The sequence below is a fragment of the Hydra viridissima genome, unplaced genomic scaffold (genome assembly GCF_058129835.1).
Source record: "Hydra viridissima isolate aposymbiotic clone 2 unplaced genomic scaffold, HvirCarnegie_v1 scaffold_12, whole genome shotgun sequence".
Taxonomy (NCBI): domain Eukaryota; kingdom Metazoa; phylum Cnidaria; class Hydrozoa; order Anthoathecata; family Hydridae; genus Hydra; species Hydra viridissima.
The window spans coordinates 7,667,261-7,681,913 of NW_028324311.1; the positions used below are offsets into that span (position 1 = coordinate 7,667,261).

The 14,653-nt window shown below is 30.0% G+C and overlaps 2 protein-coding genes and 1 pseudogene across 3 annotated transcripts; 2 read left to right on the plus strand and 1 right to left on the minus strand.

Moving 5' to 3' along the window:
• Positions 1-336: 336 nt before the first annotated feature.
• Positions 337-3,540, minus strand: LOC145194435 (hatching enzyme 1.2-like). Of its 2 annotated transcripts, XM_090069569.1 has the most exons (10): positions 3,431-3,540; positions 2,418-2,561; positions 2,163-2,303; positions 1,937-2,054; positions 1,648-1,748; positions 1,469-1,540; positions 1,107-1,188; positions 888-1,033; positions 583-741; positions 337-495 (listed from the first exon to the last, which is right to left on the minus strand). In XM_090069569.1, the coding sequence occupies exons 2-10, from the start codon at positions 2,488-2,490 to the stop codon at positions 470-472; spliced, it is 918 nt and encodes a 305-aa protein (XP_089925695.1). In that variant the 5' UTR covers positions 2,491-2,561; positions 3,431-3,540; the 3' UTR covers positions 337-469. The 2 variants fall into 2 exon arrangements, with proteins under 2 accessions (XP_089925695.1, XP_079928206.2); XM_080072080.2 differs by lacking the exon at positions 3,431-3,540 and having other exon boundaries at positions 2,418-2,579.
• Positions 3,541-3,857: 317 nt separating this feature from the next.
• Positions 3,858-5,705, plus strand: LOC149881056 (uncharacterized). Its single transcript, XM_090067923.1, has 3 exons — positions 3,858-4,391; positions 4,500-4,909; positions 5,026-5,705. The coding sequence occupies exons 1-3, from the start codon at positions 3,870-3,872 to the stop codon at positions 5,660-5,662; spliced, it is 1,569 nt and encodes a 522-aa protein (XP_089924049.1). The 5' UTR covers positions 3,858-3,869; the 3' UTR covers positions 5,663-5,705.
• Positions 5,706-7,654: 1,949 nt separating this feature from the next.
• On the plus strand, positions 7,655-9,605 carry LOC149881057 (uncharacterized; annotated as a pseudogene).
• Positions 9,606-14,653: the final 5,048 nt, after the last annotated feature.

The window sequence follows — 14,653 nt, forward strand, 5'->3', positions numbered from 1 at the left end:
ATATTAATAACCTAAAACATTCCTCAAAACTTTGTAGGATTTATTTAAATGTATTAAAAATTGGCATAAGAATTATCATAAATTTTTGGTGAATTGTTTTGATACAAAATATATAAAAAAAATTTAATTTGTGTTTTTAAAATGAAGTCAGAACGTGAGAGAAAAATTCATAACTAAAAATTCAAAGGCAACTGAATAATTTTAAAGCAATTCATAATAGGAAATAGAACTTCTCTGGTGTATTTAAAAGGACTATGTTAGCACAAAAGAGTATCTGTGGTTAAACACAATGTATCCTGGGATGGATACATTCTTAGTTAAAATGAGATGATCAAATATTCAAATGCTTTTTTTTCATTTTACATTACGAATTTTTTACAACTTCGTTTGTAACAAAAAAGTCAATTTATTTGTTGCAATTTTCTTTTTAGTTTATTATCCACACCTTCATATAAAACCCACAATTGGTTTATAATCCACATTTTCCACATTTATCTACAAAAAAAAAGATAGGAAATAAAATGCACTTAGAAGTTACAGGTGGTAAAAAAGATTTTATTGCTAAAATAATATAATGAGTACCTTTGCAAGACTTGCAACATTTATCATGCATTCTTTTTCTTTGAGCAAGATCTGCTGATAAGCAATAACCCTCTTGTGTCCAGCGTCTACAGTTTGAATCAATATCTGCAGTACATGCTCCGGGTTCAGCAGTAGATGGATTTGGTGTATTAGGGTTAACTATGGTAAAAGTTTATTTTTGTAAAAGGATGGTTAATTATAAAAAGTTTTTTTCACAATTTTAAAAGTTATTGACATTTTGTTAATAATTCTTCAACAAAAGTACATTTTAGCAATCTATATAACAATAACCAAAACTGGCTAACCTCCTCCGCAAGAATACATTTTATTAATCTGTGCTATATCAGTTGCACTAAAGCCGAAAATTCGGTTGTAGTTATCGATACTCTTCTGCTTTGATGGGTCTTTTGTTGTGATAGTTTTTGTATTTGGTTTTGCAAAAGCTGTTGAGCTAAATGATGATTAAATCAAGTGAATAATTTTGATTAAATTAAAATAATTGAGAAGATTGTTTTTTATCTTACCTATAATGCATCATTGAGCTTAGATCGTAATCAGTACCGAGAGAGTCCACGTTGTTTGAGATATCAAAAGCATACGCCCATGCTATTTAAAGAAGTGTAAAAAACTAATAAACATTATTTTTTTATTATCATTATTTTAAAATTTTACTTAAAAACATTTATTTATATATTTACAACTATTTATTTATATATTTACAAACATTTACATTTATTATGAAACGTTAATTTATTTAAAAATGAATGATTTTTATCGCTTCATATTGTTTCACAAGCCTAATTCTTTAACAACCTTTCTTCTTTTACACTTATTCATTATTTATTTATTTTATTTTTGTTCAGAAGTAAAAATATAGAACACTTACGGCCATCGATGTTGTTGTAATGAACAGTTACGTATCGATCGCGGTCTGGACGGCATTGTTCGTGTTCGAGACCTTTTAAATTATTTATACAAAATCTTATTTCAAAACGTTTTATATGAAGTATTTACTGCGTAATTCATACGCTCGCAGTTCTGAAAAATAATTTAAAAGGGTTTTACCAATACTATGACCAATTTCATGAAGTGCAGTTCCCTTGTCTTGACAACCTTGACCAAGTGAAATTCGGTTCTTTCCCCACATTCCGACCGGCGAATTACATCTACAAAAAAGTCATTTCTCACATTAGTAATTGCAAGATGGAAGTTTATTTTACAGCTAGTTGATATTAAGACTTTCTTTTTATAACACCGAGGTGTTTAAGCTGTTCGGATGCTCTCCTGCTTCATCTTTTGATCTAAAAGTCGTTCCTTCACCCAATAGTTTTAGTGTTTATCTTTTAACACTTACCCTTGACCGAAAAAGAATGATATGTAGTTTGACTCTCCATTCCATGGAGAGAATCTTAAGCATGTGTACTTATGGTAATCGTTGATAGCATCCATCACAGCCTGTCTGCCTTGCTGACCTAAGGAAATTATGGCACTTATCAATAGGGGATTATTTAAACGTTAATGCATAAATTATGAGAAATGTAATTCATGCTTTTAACAAAAAACAATTTTTAGCTTCTAACCAAAAGAGCTTTCAAAGGTATATGGTATTTTTCCATTGGGCCATCTTCTATTTCTAATCGAACCAAATGGACTGCTATTGTTCTGAACGGCTTCCCATTGTTCAGGTGTCAATTGTATATCTCCTTGGTAAAAACCGATCGCTAAAGAAAATATTGCTTACAGAACTTGAGTTTTACATTTTTCATTTGGTAACAAACCTTTTTATCCAAACTTATTTTTAATAGCTTTCTCAACAGTAAAAATAAAGAACTTACTTTCCATATTCTTGTTCCATCCTACCGATAGAGTAACAAGACTTGAACAGATAAAAACTGCCAATAGAGACATGGTATTCCTTTAGTGATGAACCTGATTGAATTTTGTTTATAGCTACATTCCTTTATTGGCGTAACCTGTTCCTATGCAAACAAAATGAGTAAGCAACGGCTATTAGTTATCTCTGGAAATCTATTTTAAATGCATTCATTTAATTGAGCACCTGCTCAAACAAGAGGCTATGAAGATAATAAAAATAGAAGAAAATCATTTAAACACCAGTTTTTAAACAAATAGCACTATCTTTTTTTTGTTTAAACAGGTTAATGCGATGGTATGCCTCACTTAGCTGCATTCGAATTATTATTATTATTATTATTATTATTATTATTATTATTATTATTATTATTATTATTATTATTATTATTATTATTATTATTATTATTATTATTATTATTATTATTATTATTATTATTAATATTATTATTATCATTATTATTATCATTATTATTTTTATTGGTATTATTACTATTATTGCTATTATTATTATTATTATTATTATTATCATTATTATTATTATTATTATTATTATTATTATTATTATTATTATTATTATTATTATTATTATTATTATTATTATTATTATTATTATTATTATTATTATTATTATTATTATTATTATCATTATTATTATTATTATTATTATTATTATTATTATTATTATTATTATTATTATTATTATTATTATTATTATTATTATTATTATTATTATTATTATTATTATATTCATATTATAACTTTTTTATTTATAAATATCTAAATAATAATTATATATCAAAAAGTAGTGAGACTTTGCTGGAAAAAATTAAAATACAGAAATTATTTTAAAAAGAAAATTAATTTTATACAGAAGTTTAAAAATTCATTGTTTTTATACAAATAATAATAAAGCATTAGCAATCCAAAAACAAACAAACAAAAAATTATTGCATGTCTTTTCAAAAAAACGTACATTTGTAGGAGTTCTTGCGAGTAAACTAAATCCTATTAAATCTCCTCTAATCGTCGTACCTGAAGTTACTTTAATTTTAAATTGTTTTTCGTGGTGTTGTTAGAGATAAACATTTTAGCTTCAAAAATATTTTCCTTATCCACAAGTTGTTTTTGTTTTGTGACAGCTAGTTTCAGCACTTTTTTAAAGAGCATTTTAACTCATTCCGACAGCTCAATCTCTCTAGAATTCTCTTGATATGGCATTTCACAGTTTTTGAGTCGCTGAATTGCTAAGATTTCAGCAGAGATGTAACTTAGCTTTTTCTTATAATTTCCTTATTACAATAGACACATCCTGAATTCCAATGATGTAACGTTACGGCTACCTGAAATCGAGGCGAACCATAACAAAAATTTTAGATGTGAAAAAACATTATTCTTTCAATATTTAAAAAAATATGTCAACTGTAACTTTAAATGATATTTTAAATACTGAAGAAGCTATTCCTCTTGTTTTGTCAGAAGACTTATCTGAAAGTGATTGTTTAGAAGAAAGTAATGTTTTTATACCGTATAAAGTCACAAAGATAAATCAAAAGTATCTTTTACATAACAAATGGGGCAAAAGCTTGAAAAAAATGTCCTTGTTTACCATAAAGGAATTTCAAAATTATCGTAAATTAAGTGGTAAATCAAAAGTACTGTCAATTAAAAAAACACTTTTAAGAGGTATGAAATTCCAAGAGGAGCGTTATATTTCATCAGACACAATATTTACATATTCTGCAAAAAATGTATTTCAAGCTAAAGGATTGTGTAAAGCGAGTATGAAAAAGGAAAAAAGGGAAGTTATTGTACACCTATCAAAAATTTCGTCCCATGTTATGTATGCTTACTGTTCTTGTCCAGCAGGATTGAGTGGATATTGTAACCATGTAATGGCTTTGTTGTTAGAATTAACTGATTACTCTATGAAATTTCTTTAAAAAGTCCCAACTGAAATTTCTTGTACAAGTAAACAACAACAATGGGGCATACCTTGGTAAAAAAATATAAGTAAAGTTCCTGTAATGAGCTCAACTGTTAAGAGAGAAAATAATAAGTGTGGTATATACTCTACATTGTATGACCCAAGACTTTTTTTTAATAAACATCACATGAACTTAAGTGTTAAAGTTGCAAAAAAAAACTTATTGAAGTTGACTACAAAATTGGGTTTTTCCCATGTTGTGCCACCCATTCACGCTTGCAAATATGTAAATACAAGATTTGGTCAATTTCCAACAGGCTCACCTCTTAGTATGCATTTGCAATTTGTTGAACCTTATTTTGAAATAATATCAAATATACAAAAGTTTGCTAAAGATAAATCTGCTATTCAAGAACCAGAAATTGAATTTGAGTATTTACCCTTAAAAGAAATAAATGATGACTTTAATGACATCATTCCAAATTGTACATTTTCTTTTGAAAAGAAACACTATTTAGAAAAATTAAAGTTACACATTTAGAGCTGTACACATTTGCAAGCCATTTATCTGACAAATTTTGTAAAACTGTTGAAAAAACAACAGTTTTACAAAATTTGTCAGATAAATGGCTTGCAATATGAAGAAACAAAATTACTTCTAGCAATGCTCACAAAGTATATATTAAAACCAAAAACCTTGACAGTCTAATATCCATCTTTACACAAAAATATAATTTATTTGATTCTGAACTTTTTGAAAAAGCTGTACAACATGGTAAAGAGTTTGAACCTATTGATAGAGATATTTATAAAGACATTATGAAACACAAACTTAATCATTCTATAAAATGCAGAGAAACAGGGATTGTTATACAACCTAATTTACCATGGCTTGCAGCGTCACCTGATGGTATGTTAATTAATGGAGAGTTGAATAATGAAATTGGGTTAATAGAAATAAAATGTCCTTGGTCAAAGAGAAACTATACACCCAAAGAATTAGTACTCGACAAATCTTTTTATGTGAAAATAAAAAGTGAAAAACCAATCTTGCAAAAAAAGCATGAAAATGGATTTTATACTCAAATACAAATGGCTCTTAGTATATCACAAGTAATATTTTGTGATTTCATTGTTTATACATTCAAAGGATGCATTATTATTCGAATTCCTTTTGATATAATGTACTTAAAAGATGTTTTAAATAAACTAAACTTATTTTTTATCAAATATCTTTTACCTGCTATTGTTGAACTTGAGACTAATGAAGTTGAACAATAAATTATATGACAAACAAAATATTATTATTTGAAAGCAGTTTTTTTTATTACATTATTAAAAAGTAAATTCTTTTAGTTTAAAAAAATATTGTTTTTTCTGTATCTTTTATTAATGGTGATTGAAAGTTTTCAAGGAGACAAATAATAGTTCAAATTTGATTTACTGAACCATACAAAGATAGAGATATTTCATTACGAATTATTTTATATCGCTTTATTCTTTGAATAGCATGCTCTATATGTATTCTTACAGATGCAATAGTTTGGCTTTCTTTAACCTCATCTTACATCCATATTTTTTATATTCTTTTTTAAAGTAATGAAAAAAAACATTATTAAGATTTACAACAATAAACAAACATAAAAAACATCATGTTCCAAAATATTTTTGTGGCAAATAAAAACAAAAAAATTTTAAATGTTTTATTTGAAAATTAATAGTTTGTCATGGTTCGCCTCGATTTCAGGTAGCCATAACATTACATCATTGGAATTCGGGATGTGTCTATTGCTGAATGAAACTTTGGTTTGCATAATTTCTGCGCTTTACTTATTCCCAGTCGGCAAATTTGTAAATGCACATTGATATATTATTGCGCATTGATATACTACTAGGGATCTTAACATATGTAGATTATACATGTTATAGTTAGGGTTAACAATAATCTCAGATATTAACAAAAAATAACTGCACCATAATGATAAAGCATCTTATTAAAATGTTATATTATTATATTTTTTGGGCTTAATATATCTTATATATAATAGCATCGTATATAAAATGATATATTTTCATATTATTAATATCACATAATAAAACATCTTTTTAATGTAACATAATATATGTAACATTATATAACATCTTATATAGATGTTATACTATTTTATATATATATATATATATATATATATATATATATATATATATATATATATATATATATATATATATATATATATAGTATTGTAGAAATTATGTTAATATTTCCAGTAAGAGTGCTCAATACAGCGTAGAATAAGTAGAGCGAATATACTATTATTGTTATTATATAAACTAAATAATTAGCTTGGTTTATATAACATTACTTAAAGTTTCACGCAAACGTAGCAAAGATATTTTTGGGTTTAATTGATAAATGCTTTCCTAAAGACCATAAATTCCACAAACTTTTTAACCGGAACAATGTAAAAGTTAGTTACAGCTGCCTCCCAAATATTAAGAAATATTAAGAAAATTATTACTGCTCATAACAAAAGAATTCTATCTGTTACTACTGACAATAATAGCCAGTCATGCAATTGCCGACAAACCGCCGCATGCCCACTAAATGGAAAATGCCTTAAGAAAAACCTTATTTATATTTGCAACGTAAAAACTCAGCAGCAAGAAAAGGGGCATTACTATATTGGGCTCACTGAAAAAACCTTTAAAGATGGTATAAGCATAGGAATTCTTTTCGTTATGAAAGTAAGGCAAACTCCACCGAACTTTCTAAATTTGTATGGGAGTGCAAAAGTAAAGGTTTAGAACCCATCCTTACGTGGAACATTCTCGATCAGGCAGAACCATTTAAACCTGGTGGCAATTACTGTAATTTGTGCTTGACCGAAAAGTACCACATTATTACCTCGAAACTAGACTTGCTCATTAAACGAAGCGAACTAACATCAAAGTGCCGCCATGAAAATAAATTTTTAATAAAAAACTTTAATGCCATCATAGCAGACACTCCATAGCACTTTTTTCGTATTTTTCGTATTTTTTGTCGTTGCGTTTTTTAACGGTTTTATAACATCTGATGATCGCTATTGCGTGAAACTTTAAGTAATGTAATATAAACCAAGCTAATTATTTAGTTTATATAATAACAATAATAGTATATATATATATATATATATATATATATATATATATATATATATATATATATATATATATATATATATATATATATATATATATATATATATATTAGAATAACATCTTCATAAGATGTTATATTATGTGCAGATTTGTATTATACAAGTCCCTGTACAAAAATATAACTGCACAGTCCCTGTACAACAATGTAACATCTTATAAAGATATAGTATTACTATTGTTAAATTTATGTTCTTCTTCAAAAATTTTTTTTAAAAAGGTACATGTCTTATTAAGTATTATGATCATAATTCATATCGTTATTTTAACAGCTTTATAAAAGTTCAATCAAAATAGATATTTCAATTATTCTAGCTGCACATGATCAAGATCAACTTTGGCATGAGACTAAGCGTGTTGCTTTAAGCGATTACTCTGATGTGGAATGTCTTCAAAAGTTTTGTTTACCAAAAAGTAATAGAAGAAATATTGTCAACACTTTACACAATCATCTGTCACTAATCACATTGAGAAACAACCCAATTTCTTCAGAAGCAAGAGTACTGATAGTGCTAAGGCTTTTATCAACTAGGAGTTTTCAAGCAGTAATTGGTAAGAATTATTAGTCAATGCAAAAAAGATTAGCTATAATCTTATCATTGTTTATTGTTAAATATGCTTATTATTAATGGATTGTTATGAATGGAGCTTAAAGATGGTGTTTTATGCAGGGTTTTCACTCAACCTGGAATACCTAGTAAACCTTGAGGTAGCAAAAATCCCAGAGAAAACCTTGTTAATTATATGTAAAAAAATTATTTAATTTATGGAGAGGCAATACTTCAATTTCACAAAGTGCGACATATTTATTACAAAAGTCAAAGTTTTTAAAGTATTTTAAATAGCACATCATAGTTCTTTGAAGTTTGAAAACATCAAATTATTTAACGTAAGTGCTAAACTTAAAACAATATCATAATATAAGGTCGTATAGTTTATGATAAAGATCATGTAAAAAAACAATGTTTTGGCCAAAGGTGAACAGTTGTTCTATCTTGATGCTAACATTTCCTAAAAAGGTTTTTGCTGCTCTCAGGAGTTTTAAACATTTTAACATTTTAAAGATTTTTAGCTTCTATTTTTTTAGAAAAGGATATCCTGCTTTGAACTGTTAGGTTGTCATCAATGCTGATGGAAAGTTTAGAGATGTTGTTGCAAAGTATCCTGGATTGTGCCATGATATCTTTATCTTTTCTAATTCTGCATTAAAACAGACAATAGAATATGATCCAAATTCAGGTTTCCGTTTTGCAGACTTAGGATATGGGTTGTCACCAGTCATGTTTACACCATTTAATCAGCCAACTACACCAGAGGAAATATACTTTAATAAAGTTCACCGTCAGGTACGTAGTGATGTGGAGCAAACCATTGGATGTCTCAAAAACCATTGGAGGTGTTAGTAAAAAAGTGGTGGAACACTTCAGTACACCCCAACAACTTTCTGCAAAATAATTTTTAATTGCACTTTACTGGAAAACCTTTGCATTTCCTTAGGATTAGAAATTCCTGATGACACTAACTTTGAGGACAATGGTGAAGATAATGTAAATGGTGTTCAATCTAAATTAAGTCAAACTAACCAAATTCGACTTGGTATTTTAAGAAGAAATTAAATCAAAAACTATATGTTTGCAAGTCAAAGGCAATGATATATTGTTAAAATGTTGCATGGGTGCCCACAGGATATTTTGTTTTAGATATGACACTTTTAGGTATATAAGCTTAAGTATGTTCATGTTTATGTCAAATGAGATTGATTCTCAAATATAAAGAAGTGATTGGAGTCTGAGAACAAGAATACACCAAAAGGTTTGCCCCACTACACCAAATGTCAAGGCAATGTATAAATAATAAAATAGCATTATCATACTAGAGTGCAGAGTTTGCACATTGCCTGAAATTGTCATATCGAAAACATCAAAAAATCTTGCAGGCCCCCATGAAATGTTGTAGTTTCCGTATACAATTTGTTAATTATTTAGGTGTGTTTAATTACATGATATTTATAATAGAAGTAAATATTTATGGCAAGTTTAATTGTATATTAAATGTCAAAAGTTACAAATTCTTTATAATGTAAGTGTAAATCAGATTAAGCAAATCTGAACAGGGCCTTCGAGAGGGGGGTGGGCACAGGGGGCAAGTTGACCCGGGCGCCAAGCTTGAAGGGGCGCCGGACAACCCATCATAAATTTTTTTTTTTTTTTTACATTAAATAGAAAACATTTCAATGACTAACAATGTGAAACCTGCTTATCTTTTGTATTTGAGGTTTAAACTTAAGTATTCGGAATAAAAATGCATGAATTGCAAAAATATCACAAAATAACATTCAATTAGATTTATAGGTGGCATTAGAATCTATGAGCGAAAAAGTATGCTGATCTCATTTTTCGTCTGCTAAACCTGAGAAAGTGAAATCAAAAATCTTTTACTTGTGCCCCGTTTTTTATTCTCTCATAATTTCTTTGAAGTCTAATTAGAATGTAAGCGACTTAAACGGATTAAGGGCTCTTGGTCGCAGATTTTTCAAGAGGTTGTAGCTGTAGCTGGACCCCTTGGATTCGAAACTGAACTCGCTACTAAAAGAAGCGCTTTCATGATGAGGCATCAAACACAGCCCATTTCCATGACAACCAAAAGAAAAAATTCGAATAGAACATTTTAAATATTGGTTTGGATAGTCAGATTCAGCAGATTAATTCAAGATTTATGACGAGCAATATGTTTTCATTCATCTGGTTGGATAATGATGATCTTTCCAGTCAAGAAACCATATGTTGATTCAAATGTCAGTTTTGATTAGTGAATCATTAGTATTCTACTGCTTCATCTAGAGAAATGATAGTAACGCAGAAATACAATGTGTTGTGTCAGAAATTGATAATTGCTGGATTCGCAAAACTTTAAATTTTGAAATTTCTTGGCTTGAAAAGGGGCACCATTCTCCAATTTTGACCGGGCGCCATTGACGCTCTCGAAAGCCCTGAATCTGAACCCCTATTTTCCTCTTTTTTAAAAGAAATTGAATGTAAGGTTTGCAAAATTGCTTAATATTATTGCATATATTGTTTTGGTAGTTAAATGCTTTAAATAATGTGCTAATTTTTTAAGCAAAAAAGAGTGTAGATAACTTGCTTTAGTTAATTAGGAACAAATTTATTTTATGTTAATAATTAATTCAGTTATTTTATAACTTGATAACGGCTTGTTATTTTATCAGTTTACGTTTCTTTACCTAACAATTTTGTTTTTTTTGTTGCAGAAGTTATATGAATTCATCTTCAGAAAAATATGCTTTGATAAAGGTAATTACGGAAACTTGGTTTATTCAAGGACGTATTAATAGATGGACGTTCAACGCATTGTTATAGATCAAAGGTGCCGCCAATTAGCCAAAAACTATGCGTGTTACCGTCAATTTTCTAAATTCATGATACAGATACTCCGACTTCTACCCGTCAAATTTCCGTCAAAAAACCTCCCTCAGTAAACCCATTATAATTATGCATTACAGAAGCTTATGGTTATAAAAGACAAAAAAATTAATCAAGAATAGTTCACAAATCTGAAAAAGGTTGATTTGAGCTATGAACTTAAGCATCGGCGTTACCGCACCGTCGGTAAAAATGCGTAAAAATGCGTAAATTTGCGTAAAATGCGTAAAAATGCGTAAATTTGCGTAAAATGCGTAAATTTGCGTAAATTTGCGTAAAAATGCGTAAATCTGCGTAAAAAGCGTAAAAATGCGTAAAAATGCGTAATTACCGCGGTAATTTTGCGTAAAAATGCGTAATACGCAATTTTACCGCATTTATCACTTTTTACCGCATTTATCACTTTTTACCGTTTTTATCACTTTTTACCGCTTTTTATCACGATTTACCGCATTTTATCACAAATTACCTCTTTTTTTGCTGATTACCGAAAAACTAAAAAAAGATACTTTAAATTGCTTTTTGTATTTCTATTAGTAAATATTACATTTATAGTTTTAAACAAACAAGTTATTGATAAAAAATTAATCATCAGATATATCATCATCTGTCTCTAATAAAATGTTTGCAAGCTCAGATGCTCTGTACTTTTTTTTCTCATTCCCCTTCCAATTCGACTTCATTATATTACCTAATTTTGCTTTTTTGATTCTACTTTGATTGTGCTGGAGTGTCATTGGAATAAACAAAGAGACACTTTGAGTTTGGTCTTTACCTTGAGTCACTTCATACCCTTCTTGTTGAGCTAGAGTCCTTTGACTCTCTTGAGTATCTAACTGTAGCTGTTGTTGCTTATTAGGTTCAGGACCAGTTTGAGTATCTGATAAAGTTGGAGAAGCCTTTTCAAGTGCACCTCTTTTTTTAGTTTCAGTTTGACTATGTGATTTTCCCTGTTGGTGAGTCTTCTTAGTTGGTGGTGTGACATGTGGTAATTCATACGGCTCTTCTTCGCAAGTTTTTTCCCAATCGTTGAGGTTAGAAGGAACCCTTGCGTAATTTTGACTCACAAAAACTAACATGCTAGTGTTTTCTGGTTTTACATTATGTCTAAAATCAGTAACTGTCCAACCTCCTACTGAAAACATTCTTTCTGGTGAAGCAGAAATCACAGGTATAGCCAAGTAACTTCTAACCAGACCAGCTAGCAAAGGTAACTCATTTTTATTTTGCTTCCTCCATTCTAAAGCATCCACATACCTTTCAGGTAAGGCCATAGTCAAGCATCAAGGGTGGCTTGAGCTTTGATTGGCTAGGCTGTGAAGTCCCAGGGCGATGCGCTGAAACTTGCTTCCTGTCTTTCAAAAACTCAAGGTCCACTGGATCCATAGTTTCGTCAAGATCTGATGTTTCTAGCGAAGTATGATCATCAACCAATGACTCGCAGAACTGGATTGTGGTTGGGTGATTGTCAACCAATTCCTTGATGGCGGCCTCCCTCCCTTCCTCACTGTTTGCAATATTTTTGAGTGTATATCCTCTATAATATGGGTGCAGAAGTGAACCCACATTATAGTATTTGACTCCAACGCCATAATTAGGTAAACCCTTCTCAAATTCTTTCATGAAGTTGTGTAGGCACTCTGCAACTTGAGGGTCACGCTCTTCAATGTCATTTATGGTTTTTTTTGCAAAACAAGTGGAGATTTAATATGTCTTTTTGAACTTTATGCATAGCCACTAGATTTTCAGAAGACCAGGAATCAGAGCATCGCTTACATTCTGCCAGAAATGGTAAAATGTTGTAAATACTAATAAACTCTAACTCATCCGGAATCAAACTTTGAAGATCTGGTTTGTTTAGAGTTTCTAGAGCAACCAGTAAACCAGCCTTCAATCTGAGGATTGACTTAAGCATCATAAAGTTAGAATTCCATCTTGTTACAATTGGCTGAATGATCTTTACTGGTTCTATATTTGCTTCCACGCACGCTTTCTTGATGTCCTGCCAGTCTAATGAACTTTGGTGGGTCCTTTGAGCAAGTCCTTTACATTTCTTAATTATACCATTGATTCCTTCTGATTTTTCTACAGCCTTTGTTAAACAAGTGTTGAGCAGATGATCGGCACAGGTTAGATGATCACTGATCTCTTTGCTTTCCGTGATTGCTTTCTTCATGTTGGCTGCAGCATCAGTAACACCCACTTTGTAAAGGTCTTCCCTCTGAAGACCAGGAAATTGAGAAATCATGTGGTCTATTCCTTGTGCAAGCAAAACCCCTGTATGTCTCCCAATAAAGTTTTGGAAATCCAAAGATAAGTTTTTGAGTTCAAAGTCTTTGGTAACATAATGCAATGTAAGGGAGACGAAGGGATCACCATTTCTTGCAGTCCATCCATCTGTAGTGAAAGCTGCCATTTCGCAATGCGGGATGTCTCTCTCAATTTGCATTTTTACATCACGTCTTAGATTGCGATAAATCATTGGTAGCTTGAATTTGGATAAGGTAGTTGGACTTTTTAGGTTGGCTAGTGGACAAAGATAATTCAGCAGCATTTTGAAGCCAGCAGTTTCAATAACGTGAAACGGGAGGTTAGAGAGAACTAGTGAAAGGGTTAGGATGGTATCAAATTCCAACTGTTGAGCACTTTGTGAAGGCCACTTTATTGTTTCAGTAAAGTCGTCCATTTTTGTTTGGTGACTTGATGATGCATCATGTGGGAGGTTATCAAGCCTTTTGTTTTTATTAATAGGACCAAAATATCTTCTTATGGTACTGGACTTATCAGCCTCTGCCTGAGCATTCCTCTTTTCTTGAAATTTCTTCTCTTTATTTTCGTTATCGACTTTTTGCATCTGGTAAAAAGATAGCGGATTGCAGGATCTGAAATAAAATAGTGGAATTATATATGTTTAAAAGGATGCGAATTACAATGTTTCAGTAGTAGATAGTTCATAAAAAATCTACCGACGCATCATATTTATTCAAAATATTGAAGTTGTGAAAAAATATATAAAGATACATATTTTGGGTATGTCCAGCGACGTAGCAGACATCCCCTAGACACGCCCTGAGAAGGTTAGTAGCACAACTGCATGTTGCGTTATTGAAAGTATAAAATTTGTCAAAATTGTAGGTAGACACCACTGCCGCTTACCATTCAGTTGTGTTATCAACCTTCTAGCACACTGTATTGGGTAACTAAGAACTAAAAGGTACATAAGTTATACATAAATATTAATTTAATCGTAAATTGCACATAAAAAAATTATATCGAATATTTTGAACTTTAACATTTAAATTAACAATTTCTTTAATTGTCTAATTTTTTTAAAATCATTTCATTTCTATAAACTTTTTAAAAATTTGTTTGTAAACTTTAAAAAATATTGAAGGCCAATTTTTGCTTCAATATTTTTTCGAAAACAACAATAGAATACGCTATCTAGTTATATTTTGAGATCAGTGGTTTAAAATATACTAAATTATAGTAAGAGTAAAACACTTACTTTAAATGAGCTTTAACTCCACTGGTGCTACCTTGAGACAGCTTAATCACTTTTTTGCACTTATTGCACTCAGCAAATCCTGATTTTCTGCCAGAGCCAGAGATGTTATCCTCTTCTCTGTCT